The sequence below is a fragment of the Molothrus aeneus genome, chromosome 27 (assembly GCF_037042795.1).
Source record: "Molothrus aeneus isolate 106 chromosome 27, BPBGC_Maene_1.0, whole genome shotgun sequence".
In the NCBI taxonomy this organism is placed as follows: domain Eukaryota; kingdom Metazoa; phylum Chordata; class Aves; order Passeriformes; family Icteridae; genus Molothrus; species Molothrus aeneus.
The window spans coordinates 4,225,014-4,237,182 of record NC_089672.1 but is presented as its reverse complement, the minus strand read 5'-3'; the positions used below and the strand labels follow the sequence as shown (position 1 = coordinate 4,237,182).

Genomic DNA, 12,169 nt, shown 5'->3' with positions numbered 1-12,169 from the left:
GCTCTCCGCCGGGCTGGACCAATGAGCGTGTGATGGGCGGGGCCGGTGCCCACCAACATGGCGAAGACCTACGACTACTTGTTCAAGCTGCTGCTGATCGGCGACTCGGGCGTGGGCAAGACCTGCGCGCTGTTCCGCTTCTCCGAGGACGCCTTCAACGCCACCTTCATCTCCACCATCGGTGAGCGCCGCCCGCACCGCACCGCACCGCGCTCCCGCGCGGGGATCGCCCGCGGCACCGGCATCGGCGCGGGTTCGCTGCCGCGGCACCACCGGGCCCGGTTCGCTGCTGTTCGGGCCCGGTTCGCTGCCGTTCCCTGGCGGGCCTGGTTCGGGCCCGGTTCGCTGCCCTGGCGGGCCCGGTTCGCTGCCGTTCCCTGGCGGGCTCCCCGCACGGGCTCCGTGAGGGGCCGCTCCGGCCGGTGCTGGGCAGCGGCGGGCAGGGAGCGCTGAGGACGGGACACTGCGCAGCAGAATTGAGGGCAAAGCTGCTGGATTTGGCCTTTCGGCGGGAGCTGTGAGTAAAGGAATTGGTTCTCCTTGCAGGAATCGACTTTAAAATCAGAACGATAGAACTCGATGGCAAGAGAATCAAGCTGCAGATCTGGTAAGGCTCCTCTGCCGCTGTGTGCTGTGCGTGGGGATGTGTTCGGTTCTCATCCGCTTGTGCTGCTCGGTGGTTTATGGTATTTTAGCACTCAAAAGGCAGTTCTGAAGAGTGGTTTATTTATCTAATTTATGTCCGGCTCGTGGTGGTGTTAGCGGAGCTGAGGCGGAGCTGTTGTGTGTGTTGCAGGGACACGGCCGGGCAGGAGCGGTTCCGGACCATCACCACCGCCTACTACAGGGGAGCCATGGTAGGGGCACAGCCGGGATCCTGGGCTGGGGCCGGACGAACCCAGCTGGCTCTGGAGCCCTCCCAGCACGGGGCTCTGCCAGGCTGCAGCTCCCAGCTCTGCTGCTGCTCCGGGTGCTGCTGGGGCTGTGCTGGGATGTGGGATAACCCCCTTTGCTGGGCTTACAGATGGGGTAACTGAGAGGTGTTTTAAAAACTTCTATTCCATTTTCAGTCTCGTGAGAAGGGTGAGACAATACAGATGTTATAATTCACGCCATCACAGTCAGAAGCCAACTATTTCCTAATTACAATACACTATAAGTGTTTTTTGGCTTATCAACTCTTTACCACACCACGTTGTAGATACCTTAAAACTAATCATCTAAAACTACCCCTCATAGGTCCCACTACAATATATCTTTTATAATTCTATTTCTTCAAAGTATCTAGTCTTATTTACAAGACCATCTTTTGAAACTTTTCTAGTTCCATTTCTCTCTCAACAATATCTGTTCTATTCTATAGTATTTCTAAGTCAGCATTTCTTAGCTCAAAGTTTACATGGGGATGCACACTGTGTGAGTCTTCTGTCAGGCCCTGAGAACTCTCTACAAATCCATTTCCCACATTGGGACAATCTGGGACTTTGCAAAGGCAGCTTCCCCATGTTTCACTCTATAAATACATGTCCTGCACACCTTATCTCACTGCCATTAGCTGGGATGTTAAAATTGTTAAAAATAGCCCCTGTTAAGCTGCTCCTGTCTGCTGTGGCTAAACCTTTAACTAATAAACACTCTTTCTTTACCTTCAGGGCATCATGCTAGTGTATGACATCACCAATGAGAAGTCTTTTGAAAATATTCGGAACTGGGTGAGGAATATTGAAGAGGTAATTTCTCTCTTTACTCATTACTGACTGTTAAAGGTGTCATTTCTTCCCCTGAAAGTAATTAAAGCTGAATTGCTTCAGAAGAGTTACATTCTGTCATGTGCTGCAGGGTACTTGGAAGATAAGTGGGAGGGAAGTCAGTAATGGTTCTGGAATGCCTTGGCTGGTGGTGATTTGTTGTGAGGGCTGTAGCCCCTGTATTTCTAGGGGCACCTAATGTGACAATTTCCTGCCACAACAAATGATCCAAGAACTGCCATGGTGCAGGTGACATGCTGGGAAGAAGGGTTGGGGGAGGCTGGAAATCTGTGGAAGATGCTCAGGACTGGCATCTCTGTGTTGGGCACTCAGTGGGTGCCTCACCTGCCTGACAATGTGTAGCTTCAAAAGCCAAGCCCAAGTTTCTGCTCTGTGTTTGTCTCAGCACGCCTCTCCTGATGTTGAAAAAATGATCCTGGGCAACAAATGTGATGCAAATGACAAGAGACAGGTCTCTAGAGAGCAAGGGGAGAAGGTGAGTGCTGTGCCTTCCATGTGCTTTCATTTGGGCTTTTCAGAGTGTAAAAGCTGCCCCTGCTGATTGTGTGGGACCCCAGTGGTGCTCCTGAGTGAATGAACATTCCCCAAGCTGCCATGGCAATGCTTCCCCCACTGGGACCAAGAGCAGAACCTGTGTTAAGGATTCAATTATCTCACAGATACAGTGGGACTTCTCTAAAAGGATGCTGGAGTTGGACATGGAGAAGATGTCTGTTTTGGCTGAAAGCCACTGAGACAAGGGAGATGGGGTTGTGTTTTCTGATCTCAGATGTTACTGAGTCAAGGCAGAGGTTTTTTCTGCACTGTGGTTGTTATGAGACTAACAAGGTATCTATGCAAGAAACAAATAAAAAAGAGCAAGTGAAAATGTGTGCAGAGTGTAAAAGAGCAGAGCAAAGCCAGTGAGAACAGATGCCAATGGCAGTGGGGTTTAGTTCCTAATTTTTGCAGATTGTTCTGCGTGAGTAAATCCCCAACTGCCCTGGCAGCAGGGACGGATGCTGTGCCCAGGGCTGTGTTTGGAGCTGTTCCTGCAATTGTTCAACTAATGTGCAATCTGCTTCTGTTCAGCTTGCTGCAAGTTTCGGGATTAAATTCATGGAGACCAGTGCAAAAGCAAACATAAACATAGAGAATGTGAGTACTGCTGCCTTTGCCTTGTGTGCATTGTCCTCTCTGTGCAGAGCAGCACTGTGGGCAGCTGTCCATGCTGCTGGCACGCAGAACTGCAGTGCTGGCTACCACACATGGGTTGTTGAGCACTTCCTGCAGCACAGACCCTGGCTGGGGGTGGCAGTGTGGCTTGGGGGCTCAGAAAGAAGGTGGTGGAGCTCGAGAAGGAGCATTAAAACCTGGAGCAGAGGGGAAAATGCTGAAAACCTAACTTTCTTGTATAGCATGTCAAACCTGGGAAGGCAGCTTATTGCTATAGAAAACTGTTAGAAAAAGTTTTCTACCCTGTAACACTGAAATGTTTGACTTGTCACAGGCATTTTTCACTCTTGCAAGAGATATCAAAGCAAAAATGGACAAGAAGTTGGTGAGTAACTTTGATTTCATCCATGCTGGATTTAAATAGGAAAAAAAAAAGCAAACCAAAAGCCACATTGCATGAACTGTTTCACACTGTATAAAAAATGTGTCTTAGTCTCTTTTATGAAGGATCCCTGAAAGTTCTAGAAATGTATTTTTAGTTTGTCAAGCTGTGCTCTGATGTTGGCTGTCTCTGCATTTCAGGAATTAGCTGCAATGGTTGAGGTTTTCTAAATAAAATTATCTGTTATTTGTTTTATCAAGAGTCAGTTGGGGGGTAGAGCAGTTTAATGATACTTCTCACTCTTGCAGGCTGAAAATCATAGAAATTAAAGGTAAAGGAGGCAGACATCATACTTCAGGGTAGAAACTTCAAACTGTTTAAGAATAGGGAAAGAATTAATGGTTTTGGATAATCTTTGCACGAATATCCTGGGCAACAATTGGGTTGTCCTTTTACAACAAATAAATGCACAGTGGTGTTGGATTGTTCCTTAAGGAATATGAAATGAAGCTAATGAAGGCTCTTTCTACTCTTCCTGATATTTCCACCTTCATGTGGAAATGAACAGACATGAACTGATGCTGTGGGATATTTTGGGTCTTGCTGATGATTCCTAAGCCTTCCAACAAGAGCCAGACATGCCCTGTAATTTGTTGGTTTTTAGTCTCAGCTGTCTTTGAGGTGATGGAAGCTGAGCCACAAGCACAGTGTGAGCTGGTTGAAGCCAAAAGGTGCAGATGCAGTTCTCCAGTTTTTTGTCATGGCTGGTGTAAGACTGAGATAAATGAGTGAAGCCTCTCACTGATTGTGGGAAGGGTTCTTGTGCGTGTCAGGTTTGGTTAGGAGTGACCAGATGAAGGATGGATGGAAGAATCTGTTAAGTTTAAATAAGTAACTGGATATTCTTTCCATCTTCAGGAAGGCAATAGCCCTCAAGGCAGCAACCAGGGAGTCAAAATCACACAAGACCAGCAAAAGAAAAGCAGCTTTTTCCGATGTGTTCTTCTGTGAGGGACATGGCCTTAATCTGAGCTGGACTGTGCCTGTGCTACGTGAGGTTTCCTCTTTGTGTGGACTTAGTGCTCCCAGCATACCTTGTCACTCTGTGACCATCTGAATAAGAAATGGCTTATTTTGGTAATTGCCTGACTCTTCAGTTTTGGAGATGAAACAAGTTTATTTTTGTCAGATTGCCACTGGGCATGTGTATTGTCTAGCAGAGGAAGAACAGATCACGTGTGACCTGGCATGCAGCACCATTGCTTCAGTCTTCATTCGTATCTGTCACGTATCCAGTTGAGAAAGATGAGGTTGTGATCAAAATAGAAACTCAAATGCCACTGTTGATGAAGTACAGGTGTGCATAGATGGGACATGTGCATATCCAGTGTGTAGCTGCACACTGAATAGTGGCACAGGACCATCCCAGAAATGCACCAAGGTGAGCAGTGCAGGCTGATGCCTTCCCAGGAGGTTCGAGGGAGCTTTCTGCAGCTCCACCTCTTTACTGCTACAGAGAAACTCCTTTATCTGCCTGGCTCTCACTCAGCTCTGTTACTCTAGACAATCCACAAGTACAATTGATGTTTTAAAAAAAATTCTCCTCAGAGGAATCTCTATTTTTTTAAAAAAGAATGTGTGCTGTACATAGAATGGGTCCTTACCATTGGTAATTCATCCATGTTAGACTTGACTGTGCTTAATTAAGTACTGCAGACGTTCAGAGGTGTTTAACAGGAGCTGATGGCTACACTGAGTGCTGTACAGATGATCTGTCATCTGTTCTTGGAGAACCACAGTCAGGCAGGGACACTTAGACAAAAGCTGTCACCTTCCAATGGGTGGCTTTACCACTCTCTAGATGGGAATGACTGCAGGCCTATGATGACAGAGTAGGTACTTTTAAATCATGACAAGGAAACGATTGCACTGCTCCCAGTCACGTGTTCTCAAGCACACCTGCTCACACATGCAAACAAAGTTGCACATCAGAACACTTTGAGTAGAGGCTCTCTCGTGCTGGGTGTTGATCACTGCAGCATCAGCCTGGCTGTGTTAGCATTCCCACAAACCCAGCCCAGACATTCCCAGGTGTGCAAGGCCAGAGCCAAGCACAGCTCCTCAGTGGTGCTGCTCCCAGGGCAGCACCAGGCCTGGCCCTGGGTTAGACTGGCAGGAGGAGCCAGCAGCAGCACTGGGTGCTGCCCAGGGGCTGCAGCCATGGTGCACCTGCCCAGGAACACACCAGCTGTGTCCTGCAGCTCACTGGAACTGAAACAGGCTTTGTTTATATTGACAGCTGCATTTAAGGGTAAAATCCAAGTTGATTTTGAAGCTGTGGAATTTACTGACCAGTTTGGTTTTCTTCAAGTTTGTGGTATTGAACTCTGGGCCTCAGAGTAGCGCTAATAAGTGTTGCTGTGGTTAATTATCTGTTGGATTCACAATTAAAACTGTATAAATCTGCAGCATGCAATTGGGCCCAACAGGAATTCTGCCTGTTCCAAAATGTGAAAAGATTTCACTCTCCAAGTTGCTGGTTTATAGAAATGCATTTTAGATGCATTTAGATGATCTCTGTCCTGATGAAAGCTTTCCTCTAACCAAAACCTTATGATGGTTTGGTTCTTTGTTTACTTGTGGCTTTTTAGCATGAGGACTTGATGAACATGCCCTGTAGGGGATTTATACATAGATGTAATTGTAGGATAAAACCATGTGAAGTTACTGAGGAGGCTTCTAGACAGAGTGTAGTTAACACAGACCTGTGGACTGGACAAGCAGCACCTCTGTCTTGAGCTAAGGATGTTTTTTTAAAGAGTTTTTGTGTGCTTCAAGAAATGATTGAGGCACAACTGGGGTGGTGATAAGCCAGGCTGAATTTCCTACATAACTCTGGAACAATTTGCTGCTGGCTTAGTCATAGCTATGGATTGTCTTGCATCTGAATTGTGCTTTATACAGCCAGATGCTGGGCCAGATTTATTTTTCAGAGTGACTGGAAAAATTGGTGTTTATCTGACTTGATACCATGGGTCTGCCATGATGCTGGTTCTTGCCTGTGGACTGTATCAATAACTCATCCCAAGATGGGAAAACAAACCATATTCATTTACAAGTGGGTAAAACCTGAAGGATGCTATTGTGATTTTTCACTCATTTTCTAAATCTGAAGTTACTCTTGCATTCAGAATTCTTTGTATGTGAATCCCTTCTGTTTAAACTTATGCTGGTTGTTGCATGTGTTTATGTATCGAATGGTGGCGTTGTTTCCTTTGAAGTGGTTGGGTTTATGAACAACACCATTCTTGCTTGATCTCAGGAAGCCTCATGCAGTTACTGTGACTACAGTCATCACTGTGCTTCAGGCTATGAAGGCTCTACACAGACACTAAGTCTGTGTAAGCAACATGAAACCTAAAATGCAAGTGTAAGAGAGGAAAAGGTTCAAGACACTGCACTGCACATGGGCTTAGCTGTGTGTCACTAAACACAGGCATCAAATCTAGAAGTACAGTGTGTTTCCACCACATCATTCAATTACTGTGTTTATTAAGTATGAATGTAATGGGAAATGCAATTGTCAGAGAGGTACTCTGTAAATACATACTTAATCTACTTGTGTCTAAGCTTTCTTTAACTAAGGAGGAAAAAATCAGAAATTGGGTACAAAACCTGTAAAACTGAGGAATTGAAGTAGGGCTGCAAAACTTAACTGTGCTTACTACACATTCTCAGTGTCTGAATACCACTAAAATGTCAAGTAATTGATTGATTAACATTTGTTTTGTAGAGAAACAAACCCAATTTTGAGCATGTCCTCAAATTCCCTTATTTCAGTGAGTATCATGGAATTCTGTGGTTGACCTTACTTTTGAGGCTGGTTGCAGTGCATTGCAGTCTCCTTGTCCATAAATGGTGGAGCTGCTTTCTCACACTTCCTTAACACCTGTGTTGTCGTTGTCCTGTGCTGACAGGCACAGCTCATGTTCCCTGACATCAGAACCTTACACCAGCTTCAGCCTTCCAGCCTCAGATTTATAAATCCTATGGATTATTGTAAGTCTCTTTACTGCTGCTGAAAATTATTTGGTCTCTCCTGTGAGATGCTGATCATCTCCCTGATGATTGCTGAGGGGTTATTGTGGTGCTGTGTTTGGCTGATGATCACGCTCAAAACTGCCACGATTTCTCGTTCTCTTGGGCTTGCCAGGGGATTGCACAAACAGCTGGGTGAGGATGGGCTCCTTTGTGCTTGGGGAAGAATGATGACTAACCTGTGTCTGCAATTGTAGCTTAACTAAAGATCTCTTCAAAGGAATGTCAATGGTAGCTGCAGTCTGAGTGTGCCAGGCTGCCTTATTCCCTGACCCATCCTTCCTGCTGCCCAGAGTTTCTGTGGTTAATAAAGGTAACTGCCTGCTTAACTGCTCTCTCCAGCCTTTCTGCAGGAATCATTGCTCTGCATTGAGTGTGACTTGGGACTTAGGACTTTGTTTGAAGGGAATTTAACACATCCCAAAATTTGTAAAAATAACTGTAAATTGTATTTTTGGAACGATCACTTTTGGCTGCCACCCTTCCCACATTACAACTGCTTTCTTAAACACTTCTCATTGATTTTCATGTTTGTATTAAAACAAAGCTGTTGTTTATTACATTATGTCTGTTTTTACTCTCTTGTACAGGACCCTAAGTACTGCATAAATAAACTTCTTATGAAAAGAGAACTTTACAAACCTAAGTTTTCAGTCCTATTCATCATTTGTGCGTAGGGAGCCTGGTGGATGTGGAAAATAGGGGATTTCTGAAAATGGAGAAGATGGACAGGACCTGGGGTAGACTCTTTTGTCTCTAAACTATGCTGACTTTTTCATTGTAAATCCTGCACTGAGGGAGAATACTTCAGGAATTTATTTATTGGACCATTTACTAAGACCATAAATAATCAGAGGAGTTACTTATATTTTTGAAACTAAAGGGGTTTTTTTACTGGTTAAGGCATTTTTGGGTGAATTTTTAGAGGTTACAGTTTGATACAAGTCTCTTTACTTCCTGGTGGTATCAAATACTTCCCTTCTGACTGTCCAGGCCAGGTTTGCTCTGGCTGAGGGTGGGGAGTAGACATCTTGCTAAATTACAGGGAACTCCTGATGAAGAGCTTAACAAATCATTCATTTTAAAGAGAGAAATGAAAGACAGTTCTCTGAATGGTTCAGTTACCAAAGTTGTCCTCTGTTATCTTGTGCTCTCATGGCTGGTAATCTCAGGTGAAGTCATAGCAGCACTCCCATCCCCGTGGTTGACAAGATTCAGATTCGAATATGAAAGGTGCTGTTAAGAAAAGGAAGTCATGATCACTCCTGCATCCCTGTTCAAAGGATTTACTACAGTTAATTGTAGGGCTCTGTCATAAACTGGAAACTTTATTTTGGCAAGCACTTGCAAAGATGGGGTACATTAAATAAATGCAAGATTTGAGTGCTGGTTTGTGTAAGATGTGCATCAGAAACCACATTAACACTATGTTAAACACTGAGTGAGCAAATCTCATACATTTATCAATGTGATACATTTATCAAAGTGCTGATACTAACTTTTTCATTTACAAGGACCTTCTGTCATGTAAAAAGTACTTTGGAAGTTCAAAAGCAAGTCAAGAAGCCTCCAGGCTTTGTCAAGCATCTCTTTTTGCAGTGTTTGCAGTGGGCAGCTCTACTAGAGCCTGCCACAGGAGAGTGGTGGTCTGCAAACACTGAGGAGATGAAAACACACACTTCAGAGGCTTCTGACAAGGAAACCAAGAGAATTTTGTGCTAGAGATTAAAAGCAAATATTACCTGAGGAAATCTGGAGCTCGTACAATCATATGCTGGAAGTCTGCCAAGGACAGCTTGCCATCATTGTCCACATCAGCCTCGTAAATCACCTTCTCACACACGAGGCTGACTTCTTCTGGGGTCAGCTCATTTCGGGTTAATTTGTTAACAGTTTTCTCTAGGTCTGATTTGCATATGTAATCATCATTGTTGAAGTCTGACAAAGGAGACAAAGTTAATTTAAAGTGACAAAAGTCAGCATTTTACATGGTTGTTTGCCAAGACCCAATAGAAGGGCTTGGTTCCCAGGCTGTGATGAATTTTCATCAGTAGAACTCTCAAATCAGAAATGAAGTTACCTCCATCTATTTGTGAAAGAAATGAGTTGCAAAATAAAAATATCTTAATTTCTCCTTTTCATACATCAGGGTAACAACTGTAAATAGTTTAATGGCTAAACACAGCCTAGCCATCATTAAATCATTCCAGCAAGATTATGTTGGTCTGATACATTGTTTGTCTCTAGCTGATCATAAAGTAACTCTAAATATACATTAAAAAAATCTTTACATTTGTCTTTGGAGAAAAAAAGCCTGCAGTGTTCTTCCCTACCTTGGCCTCCCAAATCCACCCTACAGATTCATGGGGAGCCAGATCCCCTGTGCTGTGCTGTTCCAAGCAGCCCCTCAGACAGAAATATTTCTTAATGTTTATCAGCTCTTGAAAACTGCAGATAATTTCAAGTCGTAAATTTGGCAGTAAATCTTAATACCAAACAAATTAGAGACAAAAGGATAAAGAAAACCAGAAGTTTTTAGAGGAGGGAGAACAAACATTCAAGTGCAGTTAAATGGTACCTAGAAGTCATTATGCTGACAGAGCAAGGATTTTTGCAGCCCTACACGAAGCTGCAGGATTTCCCCACTTACTTCTTATGCATGTCTCACTCACCATAAATTTTAAAAGCATAATAAGCTTTCAAGTCTCGGGGAGCCATTTCACTTAGCACAGAAAACATGTCCAAAAAATCCTCCAAAGTCATGTTGCCGTCGCCGTGCTCTGAGAACACCTCAGCTATCCGCTGCCGGAAGGGGTTGTCCTGGGAAACAGCACAGGAGCAGGGCAAGGTCATCCCTACCAGCATTGACTGCACTGCAGGCAAGGCAAGTGGAGCGAGATTATTTTTGTTGAAACACCTTTTTGGCAATTTGTCCCCTTTCTGCCTCTAAGTTCTTGTCTAATGCTGTGTCAGGAGCAGACACAGCCACACCCAGTTTAACCTTTGTGCTGTTTTCTGGGAATGACTAGAAGCTTCCAGAAAGACTTTTTACTTTGATAGCCCAAATTAATTTCCGTGGCAGCCTCCCAGCAATTAGCCCTGGATGAATTATTCAGGAAGGGTAGATGAGCCTGGAATGAGTCACTGGAGTCGTGCGCGGGTACCTTGAGCTCTGGCATGCTGCCGATGAGCTCGTAGGGGAGTGTCACGGCCGGTTTGTCCGAGTAGTCAAGGGGAACGAGCTGCGGGGCCAGGTCTCGGTACCTGTGGAACAGCCTGAGACAGAGAGAAAGGCTTGTTGGCTCTAGAGACTTCTGAGAACAAGCTGGTTTGCTTGTCCACCTCATTTTTCACCCTTTGCATCCATTACCAGACACTAAGTTACAGTATGTTTTTGTTGGAACAAGCCTTATTAAAACAAGCGGCAAAGTGTAACTGGTGAAAAATACAAAGCTTCATTACAGAACTAAAATGCTTGCACAGGACATGCAGCCAAACCTCCAGGAGAGGAAAACAAGTTCATGTTTTCAGTGAGGACTCTCAGTCCCACCTGATCCTGCCTTTATCAGATCCTTTGGCCAGAGATGAAATAGGGAGTTCAGTGAGGCCTGGGAAAAACGCGTCTTGGAGGAGCAGTGTAATTGTTTACAAGAAAACATGGAAAAAACTTGACACAATCAGCAAAGTATTCCAGAGGATAACAGTACACTTTGAAGCATCTGTGAGAGAACTGTGGATGTCGCTGCCACTAAGACGTAATTCATTACATTTATTTCTAATAAATAAAGAGGGACTAGTACATTAATATAAAATTTAGAATTCTGACTCAGTTTAGGATAGGGGTTTGTAAATTTAAAAAAGCCACCAAAAAAAGCTCAGAATGTCCCAAAGTATCAATTTAAATTTTAATAAATCCATTTAAAAATTATTTTTTAAATACATAACCCCATATGTAACCTGCCTTTACAGCAATCTCTGTCCTTTATTCACAACATGCATACAGAAGACTCACCTCAGAATTTCTTTCCTTGTGAAAAATGTGCAGTCCTATAAAATAAGAAAAAGTATAACACAAAATGACAGTTTTTAGCATGCATTGGCCCAAACTTTTCCCATGCAGTGACTTAAATGAAGTTATACTGTAGTATTATGTGTAAGCCTTAAAGATTTCTTTTTGGCATACAATTAGGCATATCTTATAACCCTTCCTTTTGATGTAAAAATCAAACTATGCTCCTAAAATCTTTACTGCAATCCAAACTGATTTTCAAAAGATGTTGTTTTAAAAAACCCAACAATACCTTTGCCATTATTCAATGTCTTGCCCAAACAGCCATTTAGTTTGCTTTATACCTGATATGCATCCAGTTGCTCTTGAGTGAAAATGGTTTGCTTGTTGCCCATTTTGAGCTGGGAATACTGACTCTTGTCAGTTCTTTCCTCAAAGGCACCTTTAAAGGTCGTCTGGATATTCGGTTATTAAAAGCTGCAACAATGAGGCTCAGGTACAGCAGAGGATCAGGTAACCAACTTCTCCAGGCTGCAAAGTATCATAATAGGAGCATTTCATCAAATCTTTAGTCTGGCTGCTTGAGGCTCTTATCCAGCAACATTCACCCGTCTCCTGTGTGCACCACGAAGACTCGGGTTACAGGATTTAGCCAAATAACTAATAGCTGCTCATTAGTGCCCTTCAGCTGCAGGTACATCCAGTGGACCCGGCTTTTTCATGCCTTCAGATATGGGGAATTAACTGAAAAGTGTT

At 43.9% G+C, this 12,169-nt stretch overlaps 2 protein-coding genes across 4 annotated transcripts; one reads left to right on the top strand and one right to left on the bottom strand.

Annotated features, from left to right (window-relative positions):
• Positions 1-21: 21 nt before the first annotated feature.
• RAB8A (RAB8A, member RAS oncogene family) lies at positions 22-8,050 on the top strand. 2 transcript variants are annotated; one of them, XM_066566478.1, is made up of 8 exons: positions 22-181; positions 547-607; positions 797-857; positions 1,653-1,730; positions 2,155-2,244; positions 2,841-2,906; positions 3,259-3,309; positions 4,225-6,924. In XM_066566478.1, exons 1-8 carry the CDS (start codon positions 58-60, stop codon positions 4,315-4,317), a joined length of 624 nt encoding a protein of 207 aa, XP_066422575.1. In that variant the 5' UTR covers positions 22-57; the 3' UTR covers positions 4,318-6,924. The 2 variants fall into 2 exon arrangements, with proteins under 2 accessions (XP_066422575.1, XP_066422576.1); XM_066566479.1 differs by lacking the exon at positions 4,225-6,924 and adding an exon at positions 7,284-8,050 and having other exon boundaries at positions 57-181.
• Positions 8,051-8,536: 486 nt separating this feature from the next.
• CIB3 (calcium and integrin binding family member 3) lies at positions 8,537-11,849 on the bottom strand. 2 transcript variants are annotated; one of them, XM_066566495.1, is made up of 6 exons: positions 11,758-11,849; positions 11,417-11,451; positions 10,569-10,680; positions 10,077-10,224; positions 9,147-9,342; positions 8,537-8,640 (listed from the first exon to the last, which is right to left on the bottom strand). In XM_066566495.1, exons 1-6 carry the CDS (start codon positions 11,806-11,808, stop codon positions 8,619-8,621), a joined length of 564 nt encoding a protein of 187 aa, XP_066422592.1. In that variant the 5' UTR covers positions 11,809-11,849; the 3' UTR covers positions 8,537-8,618. The 2 variants fall into 2 exon arrangements, with proteins under 2 accessions (XP_066422592.1, XP_066422593.1); XM_066566496.1 differs by lacking the exons at positions 10,569-10,680; positions 11,417-11,451 and having other exon boundaries at positions 11,758-11,808.
• Positions 11,850-12,169: the final 320 nt, after the last annotated feature.

Coding starts and splice junctions, on each gene's coding strand:
- CIB3 (XM_066566495.1), bottom strand. CDS start 11,808: ATGGGCAACAAGCAAACCATTTTCACTCAAGAGCAACTGGATGCATAT. Junction 11,452..11,757: donor AGCAACTGGATGCATATCAG/GTATAAAGCAAA, acceptor CTTATTTTATAG/GACTGCACATTTTTCACAAG. Junction 8,641..9,146: donor CGAGCTCCAGATTTCCTCAG/GTAATATTTGCT, acceptor TTTTCTTAACAG/CACCTTTCATATTCGAATCT.
- RAB8A (XM_066566479.1), top strand. CDS start 58: ATGGCGAAGACCTACGACTACTTGTTCAAGCTGCTGCTGATCGGCGAC. Junction 608..796: donor AGAATCAAGCTGCAGATCTG/GTAAGGCTCCTC, acceptor TGTGTGTTGCAG/GGACACGGCCGGGCAGGAGC. Junction 2,907..3,258: donor CAAACATAAACATAGAGAAT/GTGAGTACTGCT, acceptor GACTTGTCACAG/GCATTTTTCACTCTTGCAAG.